We start from the raw sequence: 19,688 nt of genomic DNA on the forward strand, positions 1-19,688 counted from the left end.
GCTCCTCAGGAACCAAGTGAAAGGCTCACAATGCCTCAGGAGCCATGGACTCTAACCTGTGACACACACCTCTCAAAGGTGACTAGGCCAGGCCAACTTCACAGCTCCTTGCAGGTACTCATTATGCTTCAGATGATTGCCAGTAGACTGCTCTTCAGAGACCTCTGCTAAGACCCCAGGGTCCCTAAGGAAGATGTGTAGATGGTCCCTTATGTAAGAACTGTGTTCCGCCCCTTCATGCTCCTCAGAGTTTCTCATATCACAGACATGACTTCCATCCTGAAAACACACCTCCTTATCCATGACCAAAGAGGTTTCCAAAGTACTCTGGCAGGCTCCTCTGGCCCCTTTCCACGTTAACAATTCTGGTTACAGATTAAGACCCGGAGCTCTTGTGAAATGCTCAACCCAGTCTACAGTCACATGACACTTAGGTGTGTATTAGTTTCCTGGGACTGCTAACACAAAAGATCAAGAACTGGCTGACTTAGATCAATAGATATCAACTTTTCTTGGGGGTAGAGGCTGGAAGTCCAAAACCCAGGTGTGTATTAAGCCAAGGTGCCTAAGATTCTAAGTCAGGACCTTTCTATGCCTCTGCCAAGCACTCCTCGGCTCATGGCCTCCTTCTGATCATGCCCCCTCTGTGCTTGCCTGTGTTCAGATGCTCTCATATCCTAAACATATCAGCCTTCCTGGATTGGTTAGCCACCATACTTAAGGGTACATGCTCACTGGCAGGATGGCCTTCAAAGACCACCACTAGTACTTTAGACCTCATAAAGAGTTTGAGGTCATTCCGAATGTGTCTTCACTAATCCTGTTTCCAAGTAGGGTCCCACTCTGAGGGACACTGTTCAGTCTGTAACATCCACTTATAGGGAGAAACTTCCCCAGGCATAAGCCTTTTGAGTTTTATTATAGTCTGTTTTATGATGGCTAGCTAGCCTCCACCCTTATTAAAGGAATGTGATGTTTTTAAAAGGAACATGGTAAAACACAAGGAAAACACTGGAGAAGTAAAGATGACAGCTATGTGACAAGAAGAGATTACACACACAGTTTATGAACTCTGTCTGAACTGAGCTCCGAGATGCCAACTTTCTCTCCATTATCTTAATGCTTAACTACTCTTCAAGTGTTTTCCCAATGGTTATGCTACATGAGTCTCCATTTGTCAAACTCTAATGTCAAGTGTCTAATGTCTTTTACTTCTTCACAAGGAGTGGCTGGACCTGAAGACATTCCATACTGCTTACTCGCCTTGCAAGGGGAAGGCTTCTTTTGTATATTTTCATTTGATTTACATATTTTTAAACATTATAAACCCTAAAAAGACTTCTTGTTATTCTGTGTTGTTAGTATGTTTTCAGACATGGGCATAGCTTACTCTTTTCTTTTTATTTATTACTATATCTTAAATTTTAACTATTGTGAGGGGCAGGTGGGTGGGCACAAGCCTCATGGGGCACGTGTTGAAGAGTAAAGGACCTATTACTATGTGGAGGCCAAGGACTGGACTTAGGTCATCGCACTTGGCAGCAATCACCTTTACCCTCTAAGCCTGGTTTATGCTCTTAGCCATCTGTACTGGCTGGTTCTGTGTGTCAACTTGACACAAGCTTGGAGTTATCACAGAGAGAGGAGCCTCCCTTGAGGAAATGCCTCCATGAGATCCATCTGTAAGGCATTTTCTCAATTACTGATCAAGGGAGGGGGTCCATTTTGAGTGGTGCTATCCCTGGGCTGGTAGTCTAGGGTTCTATAAGAAAGCAGCCTGGGCAAGGCAGGGGAAACAATCCAGTAAGCAGCACTCCTCCATGGCCTCTGCATCAGTTCCTGCCTCCATGTTCCTGCTCTGTGTGTGTTCCAGGCCTGACCTCCTTTGGTGATGAACAGCAATGTGGAAGTGTAAGCTGAATAAACCCTTTCCTCTCCAACTTGTTTCTTGGTCATGATGTTTTGTGCAGCAATAGAAACCCTGATTAAGATACCATCTAATCACCAACTTTCATTTTGGGGAGAGGTGGTCTTGCTATATATCGCTAGAGAGCCTGGAATTTGCTGTATAGTCCACGTTGCTCTCAAACCTGTGGTGTCCTCCTGCTCTGCTTGTGGAGTGCTGATATTACAGAAGACCCACTGAACTCTTTCCAACTCCTCCATGTGTCCTTCATCTCCTCTCTTTGAAACTCACTGAATCAAGTTAATTCTACCTGGATGCGCATGGGTGTGGACATCCACTGGGCTATGGGCAAGCTGTTAGGGGCCATAGCCCTGAAGAAAACGGACTGTCCCTTCTCAGAAACTATCAACTTTCAATAGCTCCTCAGCTAGGGGTGGGGCTTATGACTCCTCCCCCTTTGAGCTGGAGTAGTGGCTGCTTGGTCTTTGCAGGTCCTGTGCAGACAACCAAGCTACTATTAGCTCATTAGCACAGCAGCCCAATCGTGTGAGGAAAAACTGTTTGACTTTAGTCCTCTCAGACCTCTGGCTGGTACTGTGATGTTCCCTAGGCCTTGGGAGGAGGGAGTTTGGCCAACATCCCTTTGTTCCTCATCTTTCTTGTCATTATCTTTCCATCTGGGGTGATCAGGGATATAAAAGCAAAAAACAACATAAAAGAAAAGTTGGCATTCCTTCTGTACATTCTATTTTACACTCTATTGACAAATTCTCTCTCTCTCTCTCTCTCTCTCTCTCTCTCTCTCTCTCTCACACACACACACACACACACCTCACATGTTTAGAAATGTCTTTACTTTTTTTTTTCATCTGCTAGAGCAGACACAGTTCTAGAGTTTTAGACCAATCTCTGTCCCGTGTTTTGGTGCCACCCAGAACTTTTCTCTACTTATTTTGGGGAGGGTGGCCACTCTAAGCTTCCCGGCTGTCTTCCTGAAAGTGCTGGATGTCCTAGAGACCATGCTACCTTCAGGTTCACCCCTCTGGGATTCCCCACTGTTCCTGTAATCCTGTAGTTTCTGAACTCCAGAATTCTTTCCTCTCCTCCCCAGTCATGGATTATGGGTGTGCACCACTGTAGCTGGCTGAATTGGTTTTATGACGACGAGATGGAGTCATTGAAAGATTCAAGAATGTCATGTAACATACACAAGCATCTTTCTGCAGAGTAGCAATCTTAACCAAGTCCTGTCCCAACCACTACATGAACCCTAACAGCTGGATGTCGGGGCTGTTGAAGGAAGAGGACAAGACTGAACAGAGCATTGCAGAGAGAAGCACAAGGCAAGAAATATGACCTCCTCTTTAAAAAGGCCTGGTGACAGTTTAGAACCTGTGGATCTTTGAGTGAATGGGCCACTCAGAGGCCTAGAGACCAGGCCCACAGAAAAGGCTCCTATAGAACACAGAGGGCCATGGCTTCATTTAAAACGTTAACCAGGCTAAGAAGATGGCTTGGTAGATAAAAGAGCCTAAGTGCAGGAACCTGAGTTCAAATTCTCAGCACCCACATAAAACCTGGGACTCTGAGGCAAGAGAGATGGTTTAGCAGAGAACTGCCTACTTTTCCAGAGGACCTGGGTTTGATTCCCAGCACCCACATGGCAGCTTACAACTCTCTATAACTCTAGTTCCAACTCCCTCTTCTGGACTCGAAGGTCACCAGGCATGCACAATAGTGCATATATATATACATATATATATGTATATATGTATATATGTACATATATGTGTATGTATATATACATACAAACATACATACTGTTGTTGTAAAAATATAAAATAAAAAAGTAATGGTTGTCTTTTACCCCGCTCGGTCCGCACCGCAGTGTCCCAAGATATCTGCTAGATGTCTTGGCGGACACACATCTCAGCCGCACACTTTCTTACACTCAAACCCTCACATAAAAGAACACACAACACAATAATCTTTGACCCAGTTGGTAAGATATAATTGCCCACTTAAACATACAAAGCTTGGTGCCATCCATCCCTTGAGAACATTAATAACAACCTGTAAATACACAAAGCAGAATCTTAACGTCACCTGCCATGGCTTCTCCCCTCTCTCCCTCCTCTGTCTCCTCTCTCTCTTCTAGTCTCCTCCTCTTCCTTCAAACTTCTCTCCCGCCCATCCTTCCTTCTCCTCCAATGACAGGCCTCCTTCTATCCTGTACCTGTCCCTCACCTGTACTTTACAAATTCAATGGGGAGGTGGTTCTGGTGAAGTCACCTGAGTTCTGAGTATGTGACTAGGCAGCTGTCCTTGGGGCAGTGGAATTAGCATCAAAATACAGTAACTTCAGGGCAAACCACAACAACATACATGCACACATGTGGGCATACATACATGTATACATACATGCATGTACATACCACAACATTTTTTTTAAAGCTGAGTGTGGTCATGTGCACCAGGTTCAGTCAGAGACCATCTTCAAGAGAACAAAGTTGAGTGACAAAGCAGTAGACCTCTGCGGGTGGGGATGGCAACAGACTATTTCCTTTCCAAATTGCCAAGCCTCACCAATCGTAGACATTCCCTCATGATCCTTAGCCAAATTTACACCCACACGCCCCACACTGAGAAGTCTGTCTCCATCCAGATTCAGAAAGCTTATCAGCATCCACATCTTATCCTACTCTGCCAAGGCAGAGCCCTCTCATCAGTGTATGAGCTCAGCTTTGCTAGCTGCAGAGCTGGTTCGGTGTTCTGGGAGGCGGCATTTAACCAAAGAATCAGCCTTCCTTTAAGCTTTGCTAAGTGACTTCAAAGTATAAAAAAACCCATAAAATTTTCCAAGAGGGTTGTATATAGAGAAGTGCATACCTGGACAACTTAAAAATGGCCACCTTGAGGGTGCTGTGTTTAGGACATCTTCTCTGCACACAGAAAATTATCAGCAATTCATGAGAGACTCGCAGGATGTAAGTAGCCTTAAATACCCAACACCAACATGTGGAGCCCTTATGTCAACATTACCTAATGTGAGGTTTTTACCCATCTGTCCCATCCGTACTCTTTAGTTTCACCTCACATTAACTGAGTCGGAATCTCTGGAGATGGTGGCAGTGGTGTGTGTGTGTGTGTGTGTGTGTGTGTGTGTGTGTGTGTGTAGAAATCATTCCAGGCTGGTAAACACAACACTTCTTCTGCTTGGTAAGAGGCACCAGGAAATGTATTGTATTCTGAAAAGGTGAAATGGCAGCCCTTGGGCAGATATAAGTAAACCCATGCTCTGGCGGGACTTGTGAATCCTGTTGGTTAGACTTTGGGTCTCGGGAGCTGCTGCTTGTCAGTGTGTGGGTTAGACTACACAACTGCAGACAGTTCCAAGAAGGCTTTAGTAGCAGGATCTCCTCAAATGAAAGCACAGCAGGCCTAGCAGGAACTTCATGTGGGAATGGAAAGAGATTCGAGATCTCATGGGTTCTCCATGCCGAGACCATCACGTGGCCTTGTTTTGAGACAGTCGCACTAGCTATGTAGCCGACTATGACAGCTCTCCTTTTCCTGCCTTCACTTCCAAGTGCTGGGATTATGGGTGTATCAAAGCATGTCTGCCTCATCTGGCCTCTTGAGAAAACTTCTTTATTCATTTCTGGATGCCTAGAGTCACACACACACACACACACACACACACACACACACACACACACACACACCAGATAAGGTCCTATATCCCTCCAAGTGAGTTTTGTGGTTGCTTAGTTTTTGGTCAACCTGACACAAGCTAGAGTCATCTGAGCAGACAGGATCACAGTAGAGACAAGCCTGTGAGGCATCTTCTTGATTAATAATTGATATGGAAGGGCCCATCTCACTATGCGTGGTGCCAGCCCTGGGCAGGTGGTCCTGGGTTGTATAATAAAGCGAACTGAGGAATCCAGGAGAAGCAAGCCAGTAAGCAGTATTTCTTCATGCTCTCTGCTTCCGATTTCTGCCTCCAGACTCCTGCCTTGACCTCCCTCCATGATGGACTTCAACCTAAGAGGTGAAGTGAACCCTTTCCTCTCCAGGTTGCTTCTGGTTCTGGCCTCTATCAGAACAATAGGAAGGAAGTTAGGACACATGTACCCCTCATCAACATGCATGTCACTCAGCAACCTGCCTGTGGCTGAGAACAGACACCACTGCCAGGAGGCTGTGTGATCGGCAACCCAACTGCTAGACCTATTCCTCCAGCTCAGTTCAAGCTCTTGCTCCCTCCGAGTCAGGCGTCCAGTCAGATTCCATCAGTGTGTGTAGTGTATGTGTTGTAGACTGCCCTCCTTGGAGAGTGACAGCCACCATCTTCATCTACGCAGCTGTGAGAATTGCGACCTCCCTTCCCCCTCAGCCCCTGACATAGATAGAGATCACTGTTCATTAATGTCCCTTATAGAAGGAGCAGGGTCAACCATTGGATTCTCACCTCAATTCTGCTGGCAATTAGCTGAAGGGGATTCCATTTATACAGTTAGGAGAGGTCATCCGTGCTGGGCTAGGAATTTGCAGTAGTGTGACTGCATTGGGACCACCCACACACCTGTAGGTGACCCCTCACCCAGGCTCTGCAACTAATTCTGATAAGCTCATTGGTCCCCCAAGCTTGATTTCAGGGGAATTGTAGTTTGTTGGTAGTGCTCTGTGAAGGAGGCCTAGATATTGTTTATGCCTCAGCAGGGAAAGAGCTGTGGAAACAGTATGTAACTCATCCCGCTGGTGTACCAAGGTACCCTGTAAGAATAGGAAAGAGATAGTCAAACACAAGAGCCCTAGCCACAACGTAGGATGAAGAAGCACAGTAAAAGTACCTCTCCTAAACATCCCCAGCACGGATCTTTAAAACTGCCCTGTGTGACTCCAGTGTCAGGCCAAGAGAGACCGCAACTAATTCTATTGCTCTAGCTAGATAGGTTAGGATGAGTGTCTCACAGGAGTTCATGGTTGGGCCTCCTACATCTGGTCTCCTCTTTTCTTACAATTGCGGTGCCATACCCAAGAGTGCCTTGCAAGAAGAAAAAGCTGGGCCTCTGCCATCTTGGACTTCCAGCTTTAGTTAAATGTGAACAGGAGAAGGTGGAAGTCCGCAAATTCATGCAGAAGTTGAACGGGAAGTCTGTTGGGACAGAGCCCATTTTAGTTCCTTGACTTCTGGAGACAAGAGTGCTAACAATAGAGACCCATCCATGCAGGAGGTAGAGCAAGAGACCCCGGTACCTGGGAAATAGGGTCATAGGGCTGATTCCCTGCGGATTCTGACGTGTGTGTGTGTGTGTGTGTGTGTGTGTGTGTGAAGCAGGGGAGAAGTGAAGGCTTCCAGGCTCCAGATAAGGCCTCAAGTCCCCCTAGCACGCACCTGCCCCTGAGTCCATAGCCCCCAGCAAGCGGCAAGCCAGGACATCCTCGCAGCCAGGGCAGCCCGGGGCTCGGGGCCCCAGGCGCAGCAGCTCCTTGCAGGGCGGAGGGCGGCGCAAGGGAGGGAGCGAGGGACGGGAAAGGCGAGCGAGCTGCCTCAAATGCCTGGAATAATTCCGCTTCCGTTTGGAAAGCCGCAGCCTCAGTCCCGCCGCCGCCCGCCGCGGCCGCTCAGCTCCAGCTCCGCGTCCCGCCGCCATGGCCACATCCCCACAGAAGTCACCCTCGGTCCCCAAATCTCCCACCCCCAAGTCGCCTCCGTCCCGCAAGAAGGATGACTCGTTCTTGGGGAAACTTGGAGGGACGCTGGCCCGGAGGAAGAAAGCCAAGGAAGGTAGGAACAGCCGAGGCCGCGGGTGCTGCAGGGATCCGGGAGCCTGGGAGTCGGGGACCCCCTGGCAGTGCCGGGGCGCGCCTTGCAATGTCTCCTTGTCACCTCCCAGGCCCCAACCGGATCGGTGTCATCGCTGGGCCACAGGCGGAGCCCAGGCTTTGGGTGGCTGTTGTCCCAGAGTCCAGGCCCAGCCGGTCCCCTGAGCTCTCCGCTAGGCCGCTGTCCCCGCCCTCTGCGCGCCCGAGGACTGGCATTTGCCAAGTTTCTGCTGGAAAGTTTTCTCGGGCGCCGTCACTTCCCGCTCTCAGCCTTCATTGGTCTGCTGAGCGCCGCCGTTTCCTGGGCGCCTCCAGGTCCTTTTCTGAAGCGGCACTGCTCTCCCTGGATCTCTCGCGGGACCCCAAGGCTTGTGTGGACAGGGATGATTTATATAAAATGTTAGTTGACTGAGAGAAGAACGTGCTGAGGTGGTGGTGGTGGGGTTAAGATAAACTCACTACACTTCAGGGCTGTGACCCTGCTGCGAACCTGGACATTCCATTACAAGTTTTATTTTATTTTTTTAAAAAAAGTTTTTTTTTCTTTTTCCCACCATGGTGAATTGCAGCAGTCTCTTTTTGTTTCCACAATAGTTTCTGTGTAAAGTACTTTGTCCCGTAGGCAGAGTAACTCACTTTTGGGTCTATGAAATGAAGGGACGGTGCTCAGGAATCAATGTGGCGATAGGTATGTGAATAAGAGGATTTAAAATGTTTCCTGTTTGGCAGTGCTGGGATTGAATTTTGAGAGTCTTGGGTCTACTGCCTGAGCACCACAGTCTGTTCTTTCTCTTCAGACTCTAAATTGCAGGGATTAACCTTGAGCCTAGTCTGTGTAGTAGGCAGGACTTTGTGATCCTGCTTTAGCTTCCAAAGTATTTGGGATTATAGCTCTCCCCAATTTGGTGTTGACTGATTGTTCTTTTCTGTGGTACTGGAGGTCGATCTTATGACCTCAGTGATGTTAGGGAAGTACTCTACCAGCCAAGCCCCCAGATCATTTTAAGGGATTACTTTAGTAGGTCTGAGGTGATGAACTAGGAAACGTCTCACGCTCTTAGTCTCCTGAAGTATGGAAACCACGTTGGTGTTTAATTAGCAAACTCAGTGCGTGAGCTAAGTGTCTGTTGCCTAGATTGCAGCATGAATCTACGAAACACCTCACCCCACTAAGTGACTGTCATACCTAGTTCCACCTTATTTCTAAGGGAATTACTCCAAGATGCTCAGCAGATGGCCAATGCTACAAGCTATTCTGAGCCTGATATATAGTGTGCTTTTCCCTGTACATGTCTATGGTAAAGTTTAACCTGTATGTTAGGCACAGTAAGAGGTTAACAGGACTGAGCTGAGATAGCTCAGTGGGTAAAGGCGCTTGCCACGCCTGACTGGTGATTTAGATCCTACATAAGGTGGAAGGAAAAAGCTGACTCCACAAAGTTGACCTCTGACCTGTGCCAGAATACCCACATGTGCATCATGCACACACAATAATGATAATAACAACAACAGATAGTACCTAGTTTTACAGGCATTGCAGTGCTGAGACAGCCAGGTGAAACTTGAGCCAGTAACAAAGATGGCTACTAAGTTACCAATGCTGGGTATACAATGTGGATCCACAGGGCTCCTATCCCAGCCAGGAAGGTTTGGACTGAAGCAAAGTTTCATCATGCTAATCAGAATGGTATGTAACATAAAACTTAGGGAGTTATTTCTGGAATTTTCCATTCAGTATTTTGCAACCACAGTTGGCCATAGGTCTCTGATAAGACAGAAGTGGAAATTGTGGGCACGTTGGTAAGCCATTGACTGGTGTACTGTGGATGACTGATCATGAAATCCTAGTTTGGGGAGTCCTTTTCCTAGATTGTGTTCCTGGTATAGGCTCATCCATCTGATGGATGGCAGCTCAGAATTCCTGAAGCCCATATCTGGCCTGCAGTGCTCACCCCACTGTTAGCACCTTTGAGAAATGTGGTTTTTGCCCTAAGATTACCAGTGTGTGTCTGCTACTCTATTGGAGTCTGATGTGACGTCGAACCTTCTGAAATAGATTTCCCTACTTTCTAGAGTCTTCTCTTGACCAAGCCCAGCATCTGCTGTCCCTGCAGCCAGTCCTCAGGGACATCAACTTAAGGCTCTCTGGCATCCGGTCTTTTCCGTTCAGCAGAGCCCTGAGGAAACAGAAGGCAACTTGTATGGGATCTTGGAATAATTAGTGAAGGAGCGTAGAGAGTGAAGGAAGCTGGCCAAGCCTTTTTCCCTACGTCAGGCTTAGACTGATGGCAAAACCTTCCTCTAGTGAGTGTGCATGTTGACAGTGTGCACAATACGAGTGTTGTAAATGATTGGCCAGCGTGTGCAGAAACTAGCATCCGACACATCCTCCTTCTGGGTGGTTAAGCATTCTGAGACTGCCCACCTACAGATTCCTCCTACCGAGCCTGGGCTCCCCATCAAAAACATGCAGAAGTTCTGAGTTACTGCATAGTTGGTGCCACTCCACCAGAGGGTGCATGGCCACCTACCCCAGCTTTTCTGTACGTGTATCTGTGACTCTGTTCTTTTTTCATTCCTTCGATAACCTCGGCCAGGTTGCTGGGACCCCAGCCATGTGCACTGCAGTGAAGAAATTATTTACAGACACAGGCAACACACAGCCAAGAAGGGATGCTACAAGAGCAGGCATCTCCAACCTTTTCCTGTGGTGATATGATGTCACCTACAAAGTTGATACTCAAACACCATCATTGAGTTACCCCTCACCAAAATTTCATAGCGGTTTCAACGTGTTTTAAGTGGGTTTATGATTTTGTTTCTGGCAGCATTGGCAGCCATCCTTGGCTATGTGTAGCCGGCGGGCCACAAGTAGGAGGGTTGGTAATAGGAGGAAGCTGTTGTTACTCCCCCCATACCTAAAGGGACAGGGAAGGAAACTGGAACCCACTGAGCTGGAATCTCCTTTGTTTTTTAATTTTTCAAATATTTATTTATTTACTTTACAATCTAATATCAATCCTTCTTCTCCTCCCAGAACTCTTTCCACATAAGTCCTCCCTCCCTTCCCTTAGAAGGGGAAACCCCCCTAGGTGTCAATATCCCCCCATCACAACTCCCTCCCCTCCGCACCCCATACATCAAGTTGCTGTGGGACTAGGCACTTCCTCTTTCACTGAGGCCTGCCAGTTCAGGGTTGTGGGATCCACAGGCAGGAAGGTAAGCAACAGGCTCAGGGACAGCCCCTGCTCCAGTTGTTTGGGGGATGCACATGAAAACCAAGCTGCTCTCTCATCTGCTACATATGTACGGGGGCTGGGGGGCTAGGTCCAGCCTGGTGATTCAGTCTCTGGGAGCCCTCAATGGTCCAGGTTAGTTGACTCAGTTGGTCTTCCTGTGGAGTCCATGTCCTCTTTGGGTCTCTCAATCTTTCTCTCAACTCTTCTATAAGACTCCCAGAGCTCCATCTAATGTTTGGCCATGAGTCTCTGCTTCTCTTTCCATTGGCTGTTGGGTGGAGCCTCCCAGGGGACAGTTATCCTAGGTTCCTTTCAGCAAGCATAGCGGAGTATCATGAATAGTGTCAAGGATTGGTTCTTGCCCATGAGGTGGGTCTCAATTTGGGGGACTCTTTGGCTGGCCATTCCCTCAGACTCTGCTCTCTCTTTGTCCCTGTGTATCTTATTAGCAGGACACATTTTGGGCCTGAGGCTCTATGGGTGGGTCGCTGTCCTTACCCTTCCACTGGGAGTCCTGCCTGGCCACAGAAGTGTCCGCTTCAGGATCCATCTCCCCCACTGCTAGGAATCTCACCTAGAGTCGCACCCTTAGACGCACCCTTAGACGCTCTGGGGCCTCTCCCCATCCCAGATCTCTGGCACATCCTAGAGATTGCTCCTGTCCCCAGTCAATCTCCCTTCTCTTTCCCCTGCCCTCCCTCCCCACCCTGCACCCCCCTCCCCATACTGTCTTACATCCAGTTCTCTTCTTCCACCAACCTCTGACACCTATTTTGTTTCCCATTTGGCTTAAGATTCAACCATCCTCCCTTGTGTTCTCCTTGGTTTGTTTTTCAATTTAAAAAATGTGTATGTGTGCTTTGTTTGCATGTATGTCTGTAATGTGTGTGGTGCCAAGAGAAGCCCCCCTGGAACTGGAGTTACAGACAGTTATAAGCCACCATACGGGTGCTGAAAGTCAAACTAGGGTCCTTCATCAGAGTATCAAGTGCTCTTAACCTCAGAGCCAGCTCGACACTCTTGATTTTGTTATTGCTTTTTGTAGGGCTGGGACTCAAACTCGGGGCTTTGTACATGCTAAGCCCTGAGCTACATCTTCAGTGGGCTTGCTTGTCCCCTCCCTGTGCCCTGTACGTGTATATGGGATACGTGTAGGAATATGTTCAGGTTTGAATGCATGTGAAGGACAGAGGCCAATGTTGAATACCTTCCTCAATTGCTTCTAACTTTATTTATTTATTTTATTAGTGTGTTTGTGTTCCCAAGATGTGTGTTGGGGAGCACTCATGTGCCTTGGTGTTTAATGTTGCTTAACAATCTCGTTTACCAGTCAAGCCGTTGGTAGGCTAGCACGCACTGATTAGGGTAGACTAGCTGGCCACATCCTCTGCCTCCCCAATGCTGGGATTGCAGCTACACACTGGAGTGCTTGCTTTTTAAGTGGATGGTGGGGATCTGAGCCTGGGCCATCATACTTGTGTGGTCTGACTTTGCTGAGTCATCTCCTCAGACCTCCTAGCCCTCTTTGCTTACTCTTATTTTTCAGGCTGGCCTTCAATTATTAATCTTCCTGCCTCTGCCTCTTGAGTAAGCAGGATTACAGGTATGTGTTCTAGGTCTAGCTTGCAAGGGCTTTTGGACAGGAACTGTAGCCATTAGGGACACAGCCACTGTTAGGGATATGCACAGAAGGGGAGAGAAGGGAAAAAGGACTCTTCTTTCTCATCCTTGAATGTAAGACTCAGGGAGACAGAATGTGGCGTTTGCTCTTACATATTCAGCAGACACTGGATTCCAGAGGAGAGAAGGGGAGGATGGAGGGGGCCTGGTGGACCCCATCAGAGTTGTCTCCCCCTTTCTAGCAAAAATAGAGTTCCATTAATATAGCCCTATACCACACTGTCTCTCTATAAGCTTGTTTGAGGCTCATAAGCCCTGCCCTTCCATACTCAGTCGAGGTTTTTGAAACCGGATCTTACTTGTATTTCCATAAACTATAAACTTTTCATTCCATCAGTGAATCCAAGGGCCATAAATGGGCAAATAGGAATGCATACAGCTTCTGACAGGGCTGGCCACCACTCACTCCAGCTGCTTCCTGTACAGGGCACAGGGAGGGGACAAGCAAGCCCAATGAAGACGTAGCTCAGTGCTTAGCATGTACAGGGTGGTTCTACACGACAGTCAAAGAAGGCTTGAGGCTGGGGTGATAATGACAGTTGTTGGTGAATGTGCCCATGACCTACAAATCGTCAACTGTAGTAACATTGGGCTGGGTCTCACTCTACATCGTGTGTGCTGTGCAGAATCTGCCTTCTATTTCCCTCCTATGCTTTACAACTCCTCAGAATCGTGTGCACTGATACGCTGACAAACTATCCTAGGGCCTCAGTATGGACTTCTCATGGGACCCACCCTTCACCATTTGATACCTGTTCTGTCCCACTCTAAATCACAAAGATTTTGAAAGATAGGATGTGTGCTGGAATATTCAGGTCAGTAATTTCTATAAAAATGTCTTCCTGAAGATACTTAACTACATACATCATAGAATGAGTCTCATTTAGAAGACACCAAGTAAATTTCCATGTTGTGTTCTATTGTTTTGTGCGTTTTATTTTGGCAGAACTAGAGATCAATCAAACCTAAGGTCCCTGCATTCAAGTGTTTGGTTTTTGAGACGGGTTCTCATGTGGCTCAGGCTGACCTTGAACTCCCTATAACTGAAGATGAACTGGAACTCATGATCCCTTTGCCTCCACCTCCTAAATCCTGGGATTATAGGAGTATACCAACACGCTCAGCCATTTCTCTCTCTCTGTCTCTCTGTCTCCCTCTCTGTCTCTGTCTCTCTCTCTGTCTCTCTGTCTCTCTCTCTGTCTCTCTGTCTCTCTCTGTGAGTGTGTGTGTGTGTGCTTGTTACAAGAAAAACAATAAAACAGACAAGAGTCTGGGGAGGTGGTTCAGTAGTTAAGAGCACTGGCTGCTCTTGCAGAGGATCAGGGTTCAATTCTTTACACCCACATAGTAACTCACAACATCTGTAACTCTAGTCCCAAGGGATCTAATGCTCTCTTCTGCATTCTGCAAGCACCAGGCATGCATGTAATATGCAGACATGTATACATACGTGCATATATATATGTAAATACACACACATACACACATATATACACATTTTAAAAATTAAAAATAAATACTACTGTTAGATGAACAAGACAGAGTTGGTGTTAAAAATGTCTTTTATAGCTTATTGTATGTTTGACTTCTATCCTAATCTGTTTAAATGTCTGTTAGACATAGGATGAGTTCCTTAAAATATCTCTCTTTCATTGTCCTTAATATGAGACTGAAATTTCTTTTATTTATTTAGTTAGCTTTTGCAGTTTCATGATCAGTCCCAGTGCCTTGTGCATGTGAGGCAAGTGCTTTGCCACAATCACCTAGATCTCCACTTCCTCCTGGAAGTTTTGAAGTTTACAGGAAAGGCTATGTCATCTGCATTATAAGGCACAAATAATAGTAACTATTGAAATTGTCAGCTTGCTTTTAAAGAGTCTTTGAAATTCGAAATGGTCTTTATTGTGGGCAGTAGAACCTTCTATAGCTTCTGTAAGTAGCTACTGACCACATGGAGCACCCATGGCACTAATTTAGACCTTGTAGGAAGGGCTAAGTGGCCTTTTTTTTTTTTTTAACAAGTCCTATCCTGTGCCCAAGATGTTATATGTCAGCTTTCAACCTGGGTCTGTGCTCAGGAATTACAACCCAGCTGGCTTTGCTTTGCTATGTCCTGTGTCATTGTGAGACTTGGGCCTCTCTACTCAGAGCAAGACAGAAAGGTTCACAGAAGAGCTTGTCTTCCCTCCATAGCTGTCACTGGTAATGTTAATTGACTGAGGAGCAACAGTAAAAGCAGGAAGACGAGCCAGGAGGTTCCTAGAGTGATCTAGGTAACAGACAGTGGGAGTCTGACAGTCTGGTAGCAATGGATGTGTGTGTGTGTGTGTGTGTGTGTGTGTGTGTTGTGTTGTGTTGTGTTGTATGAATATGCAGCAAGAGGGAGTTATTGAAAGGCTGGATGGAAGACAAGAGTCAAATCAAGGTGCCAGGGTTTTAGGTTTGAACAACTGCAAAGATGGAGTCTATTTGAACAGTGGTGGAGAATCCTGCTGATCTGCCTGGAGAAAAGGAAGGACGGTTCTGGGTTTTGGTCTTGTCTAGGTAACGATTCCTGCTTCCATACAGTGATGTTGGGTATAAGTGTGTTCTGTGAACCAAGAGGAAGGAGGGTCTAGTTCAGAGGTTCTCAACCTGCCGGTCATGACCTCTTTGACTAACCTCTATCTCCAGAAAATATTTACAATTCATAACAGTAGCAACATTACAGTATAAAGTAGTAATGAAAATAATATTATGGTTGGGGTCACCACAACATGAAGAACTGTATTAAAGGGTCACAGCATTAGGAAGGTCTAGGTGGAGATACAGCCATGTGTATTTAAACCCATGAGGTTAAATGGGATGATCAAGTCTGGTTATAAAATAGAAGAGGTCCAAGGACTAAGGCCTGTGGGCTCCCCACATTCAGAAGCTGGGAGATGAGGAACCAGCAAGAAAAACAGAAGCGGAGAAATAGGAAAACTGGGGGAGTATTGAATCCAGAGCCCAATCAGAGTGTCAGTTTTGTTTGCTGTTCAAGTGACTTCACTGGCAAAGGCCTCCTTTACCAGTTCTGCCTCTGACTCTGCTTAGGCTCCTCGAGACATTCAGCTCTGTTCAGCTTCCAAGTCCTCAAATCATCTCTGGTACCTTGCCCTCTCTGAAGTTGCTCCTGTTGGCCCTCCACTTTTCAGATCCCTCCTCTAGCTGCTTCTCTGCACAGTTGTCTTTCCTACTCCACTCCCACACCATTATCTTCCCTGCTCCCTCACCTACCACCTGCCCATTGATGATTCTCGAATATCTCCGATCCTGACCTTTCACCCCTGTTCATAATACATCCCACTTGGATATTTCACGGACTCCCAACTTGACATGCCAAGTGGAACTGTTTGTTCTTCCTGTCTCCAATTTCTGTCTACTGTTCATCATTTGTCAGCCACAGAAAGCTGCAGTGTGTGGGGCACTTCCTGTTTGAGAGGGTCAAACAGTGAACATTTGACACTGAGCCTGAAGTTTCCATAATTCCCACCTTCTTTTTTAGCCATTGTAAAAATATCAAATGCTTTCTTAGGACTAAGGCTGTACAAAACAGATAGCAGTCTTGGGGAGGCACGGACGGCAGTTAGCCCAGCTCCAGCCAAGTCTCCTGCTGATTCCACCTCCTAGACCTCGGTGACTTTCCACCCAGCCTGCAAAGGTCCTTTGCCTTCTTTTAGGTGAATTGTTTATTTTTAAAATTCTACCTGGGTTTTTGTTGTTGTTGTTTTGTTTTGTTTTTTTGTTTTGCTTTTCTGTTTTGTTGTTGTTATTGTTGTTTTTGTTTGTCTTATAGTGCCCACCCAACTAGTCATCCTGGTCCATTTTTCTTCTTTCTTTCTTCTTTGGCCAATATATTGTTTTGTTTTAGTTTGGTTTAGTTTTTGGGATCTCATTGTGGAATCGTGACTGGCTTGGAACTTTAGGTGATCCCTCCTGTCTTTGCCTACTATGTGCTGGGATTGTGGGTGTGAGCCACCATGCCTGAAAATACATTGTCTAATCTCACCCCTAAGAATTATTCATGTCTATAAGCATTCTGTCTGCATGAATGTGTGTGCATCATAGGCAGGTACATGCCTGGTGCCTGAAGAGGTCAGAAGAGCATCTTGGATCCCCTTGAACTAGAGTTACATGGTGGTGTGAGCCTCCATGTAAATGCTGTGAACCAGTCTGGGTACCCTGGAAGCTCAGCCAGTGCTCTGAATATCCTCTGTAGCCCTTGTCTTTATTTTTGTTTGTTTAACTTTTAAATGTAAAGGGAACTTCTCCCCAGAACAGCGTTTTCTGTATTCCAGGCTTCATTTTTTTCCCTTTTAAGAACTCTTCATTTAATCATAGCAAGCACCCTTCATTCCCCAAGCACATACTGTTCTCGTATTCTTATCTTTGGGCTGGAGAGATGGCTCAGCTGTAAAGGCTATGCTCACGACAAAAATACAAAAATGCCATATTCTTCTTGCCTGTTCACCTACTATTTGACATTTCTTTAAAAAAAAAAAAAGGCCTTCTCCATTCATTAAGACCCAATCTGAGGGGCTGAGATGATAACTCGGTAGGTAAGAGTGCTTGTCTGGCATACATGAACCCCTGGGTTCAATCTCCACACCACCAGACGTGGCAGACGTGGCAGTGTAACCCTGCAGTCCCAGCATTTGGGAGCTAGAGGCAAGAGGGCCAGAAACCCAAGATCATCCTCTGCTACATAACAAGTTTAAGACTGTCCTAGGCCACATGAAAATAAACTAAGCACACAAAGTCAGATGATTCCCTTCTGCATGTAACTTATAGCATCTGAAAGCGATGAGATACTCTTCCTTCTGTGTGCACTGGAGCCTCTGGCCTGCCACCCTATCATGACACCAGGCACATTTCATTCAGCCCCCCACATCTGTGTGTGGAACACACTGTGGAGAGTCTTCTCCCTGTAGCCCTGCATACTATTGAACACACATCAGTTTTGGTTGCTTTTTGAGGGATGAATCTCCCCATATTTACCTGGTGAAAATCGCCCTCACTAATAGGTTGCATAATCACAGTCAGTTGCGACTCCTTCCTGGTGGTGTTTGCCCATTTCTAAAATTAGGGGATTAGGCTTGAATAACCTCTCGGGGGCCCTCACAGCCCTTCTATGATTTCTGAGCTCTGATTTCACCAGGCTTCTCTCAAACTGCATTTTATTGTCTGCATGGGGTGGTCTGGGAATTTCGTCACCACAAAGACTCTTTCTTTCCTTTGCTAATGAAGGCACCTCTGTCAGGAGGAGGAGATGGAAAACCGATAAGTGGGCTCCAGCCCAAGGACACCTCCGTAGTAGGGACCATTCTTGTCTCCTGGAATATCTTTATTTGCTTAACAAGCGAAGTTCATAATTACGGTTCGGCCATTAGTACTGGAGAAGAGATGGAGTCTTTCCATGGACATTGGTGAGCACCTAAAACCCCACTCGCTGTTGTAGATAAATAGCCAATGTTGGAAGGGAGCCGCACAACAAATTCAATATTAAATTGCCTTCGAAGGTAAAAGTAAAGTACTTTTTTTTTTAATTTCTTTTTTTCGGAGCTGGGGACCGAACCCAGGGCCTTGCGCTTCCTAGGCGAGCGCTCTACCACTGAGCCAAATCCCCAACCCCAAGTAAAGTACTTTTAAAAGCCAGGTGTAAACTTTTTTTTTGTTAAGATTTATTTATTTATTATATATAAGTACACTGTAGCTGTCTTCAGATACACCAGAAGAAGGCATCAGATCTCTTTACAGATGGTTGTGAGCCACCATGTGGTTGCTGGGAATTGAACTCATGACCTCTGGAAGAGCGGTCGGGCGCTCTTAACCGCTGAGCCATCTCTCCAGCCCCCAGGTGTAAACTTTTGTGCAGTGTCCAGTATGTTGTGGAGCCTGAATCCAGTAGGAAATCTAGCCAAAGGCTTCCCCTGAGGACAAGAGCCCTGGGGATGGAGCTTCCTAAGCCTGGGCCTTGGTCCTCACCAGTTATGATCCTCTGTTTCCCCTGCAGATGCCAGGCAGGTGGGAGTTGTGTGTGCTCTGGTCCCATTTATGTCCCTGGCGTCTGTCATAGCACACCCTCTCCATGACCATCAATGGGTAGCTTGTTCCCATCAAGGAAGGCCCCAGTTTGCCACAGATTCTCTTGTAATCTTGGGTTACTTTTGTTGTCCCTGGACTCTATCTAGATTTCAACTTCTGCTATGTGTGTTTAGCTTGTGAAAATCCCTCCTCTCCTCTCCCCAGGAATATACCTTTGTGGGAAGACATTCTCAGTAAGTCCTAGTATTTGGCAGACCTCTAGGAGCAGAGACCAAGTCCTAGGATATGTGGGTACGGAGTGTGTAACATGAATGTGGAGGTGGGGGCTGGGAAGGCTTCCTCTGAGTGGCTCTGTACAAGTGTCAACACAGTCAAGTGAAGGACTGAGATATGGTAGTTCACTGGCAAGACTGGGGGCAGGGAACAGTGTGACAGGCAGACTAGACCTCTCTTAAGATTCAGAGTTCTTTCACCCCAGCCTCCTCCCATCCTATGCATCCTTTTTGTCCGTCTCAACATTCTTTCACTGAAGTGCAAAGCTTAAGGAGCTGCAGGTGAACCAGCAGCAAGGCCGCCATGCCACTCCTCGGAAAGAGTCCTGTCTATCAATCAATCACGACAGCTAATTAGGTAGTGAGGCACCAGCCTGTAACCCCAGCTATCTGAGAGGTGAGTCTCAAATTCAGGTACTGCCTATGATACTGTGAAAGGCCACTCTAAAAATAAAACAATAGCTCAGGACTAGCCTAGTCCAGGACAGCCAGGGCTACACAGAGAAGCCCTGTCTTGAAAACAAAAACCAATAAGGAGGTGAACAAAAGGGCCCAAACAAACAACAGCAAAGCTGACAGGTGTCTAGAGGAAGTGGGGCAGCTTGGAGTGCTGTTCCCCAAGCACCGATCACTGCCTTTTGAGATATCATCTCTTACTGACTAGAACTTGCCCAATAGTCTAGGCTAGCTGGT

At 46.6% G+C, this 19,688-nt stretch overlaps 1 protein-coding gene across 2 annotated transcripts in view; it reads left to right on the forward strand.

Annotated features, from left to right (window-relative positions):
• The first annotated feature begins 7,504 nt into the window (after positions 1 to 7,504).
• Parva (parvin, alpha) overlaps positions 7,505 to 19,688 on the forward strand; it is a 157,799-nt gene continuing 145,615 nt past the window's right edge. The window contains exon 1 of one of the 2 annotated variants that reach the window (NM_020656.3): positions 7,505 to 7,700. In NM_020656.3, the coding sequence (NP_065707.3) occupies positions 7,565 to 7,700 (136 nt within the window). In that variant the 5' untranslated portion in view covers positions 7,505 to 7,564. The remainder of the gene's footprint in view (positions 7,701 to 19,688) is intronic. The other variant, XR_010056908.1, reaches the window with a different exon arrangement.

The sequence above is a fragment of the Rattus norvegicus genome, chromosome 1 (assembly GCF_036323735.1).
Source record: "Rattus norvegicus strain BN/NHsdMcwi chromosome 1, GRCr8, whole genome shotgun sequence".
Lineage (NCBI taxonomy): Eukaryota > Metazoa > Chordata > Mammalia > Rodentia > Muridae > Rattus > Rattus norvegicus.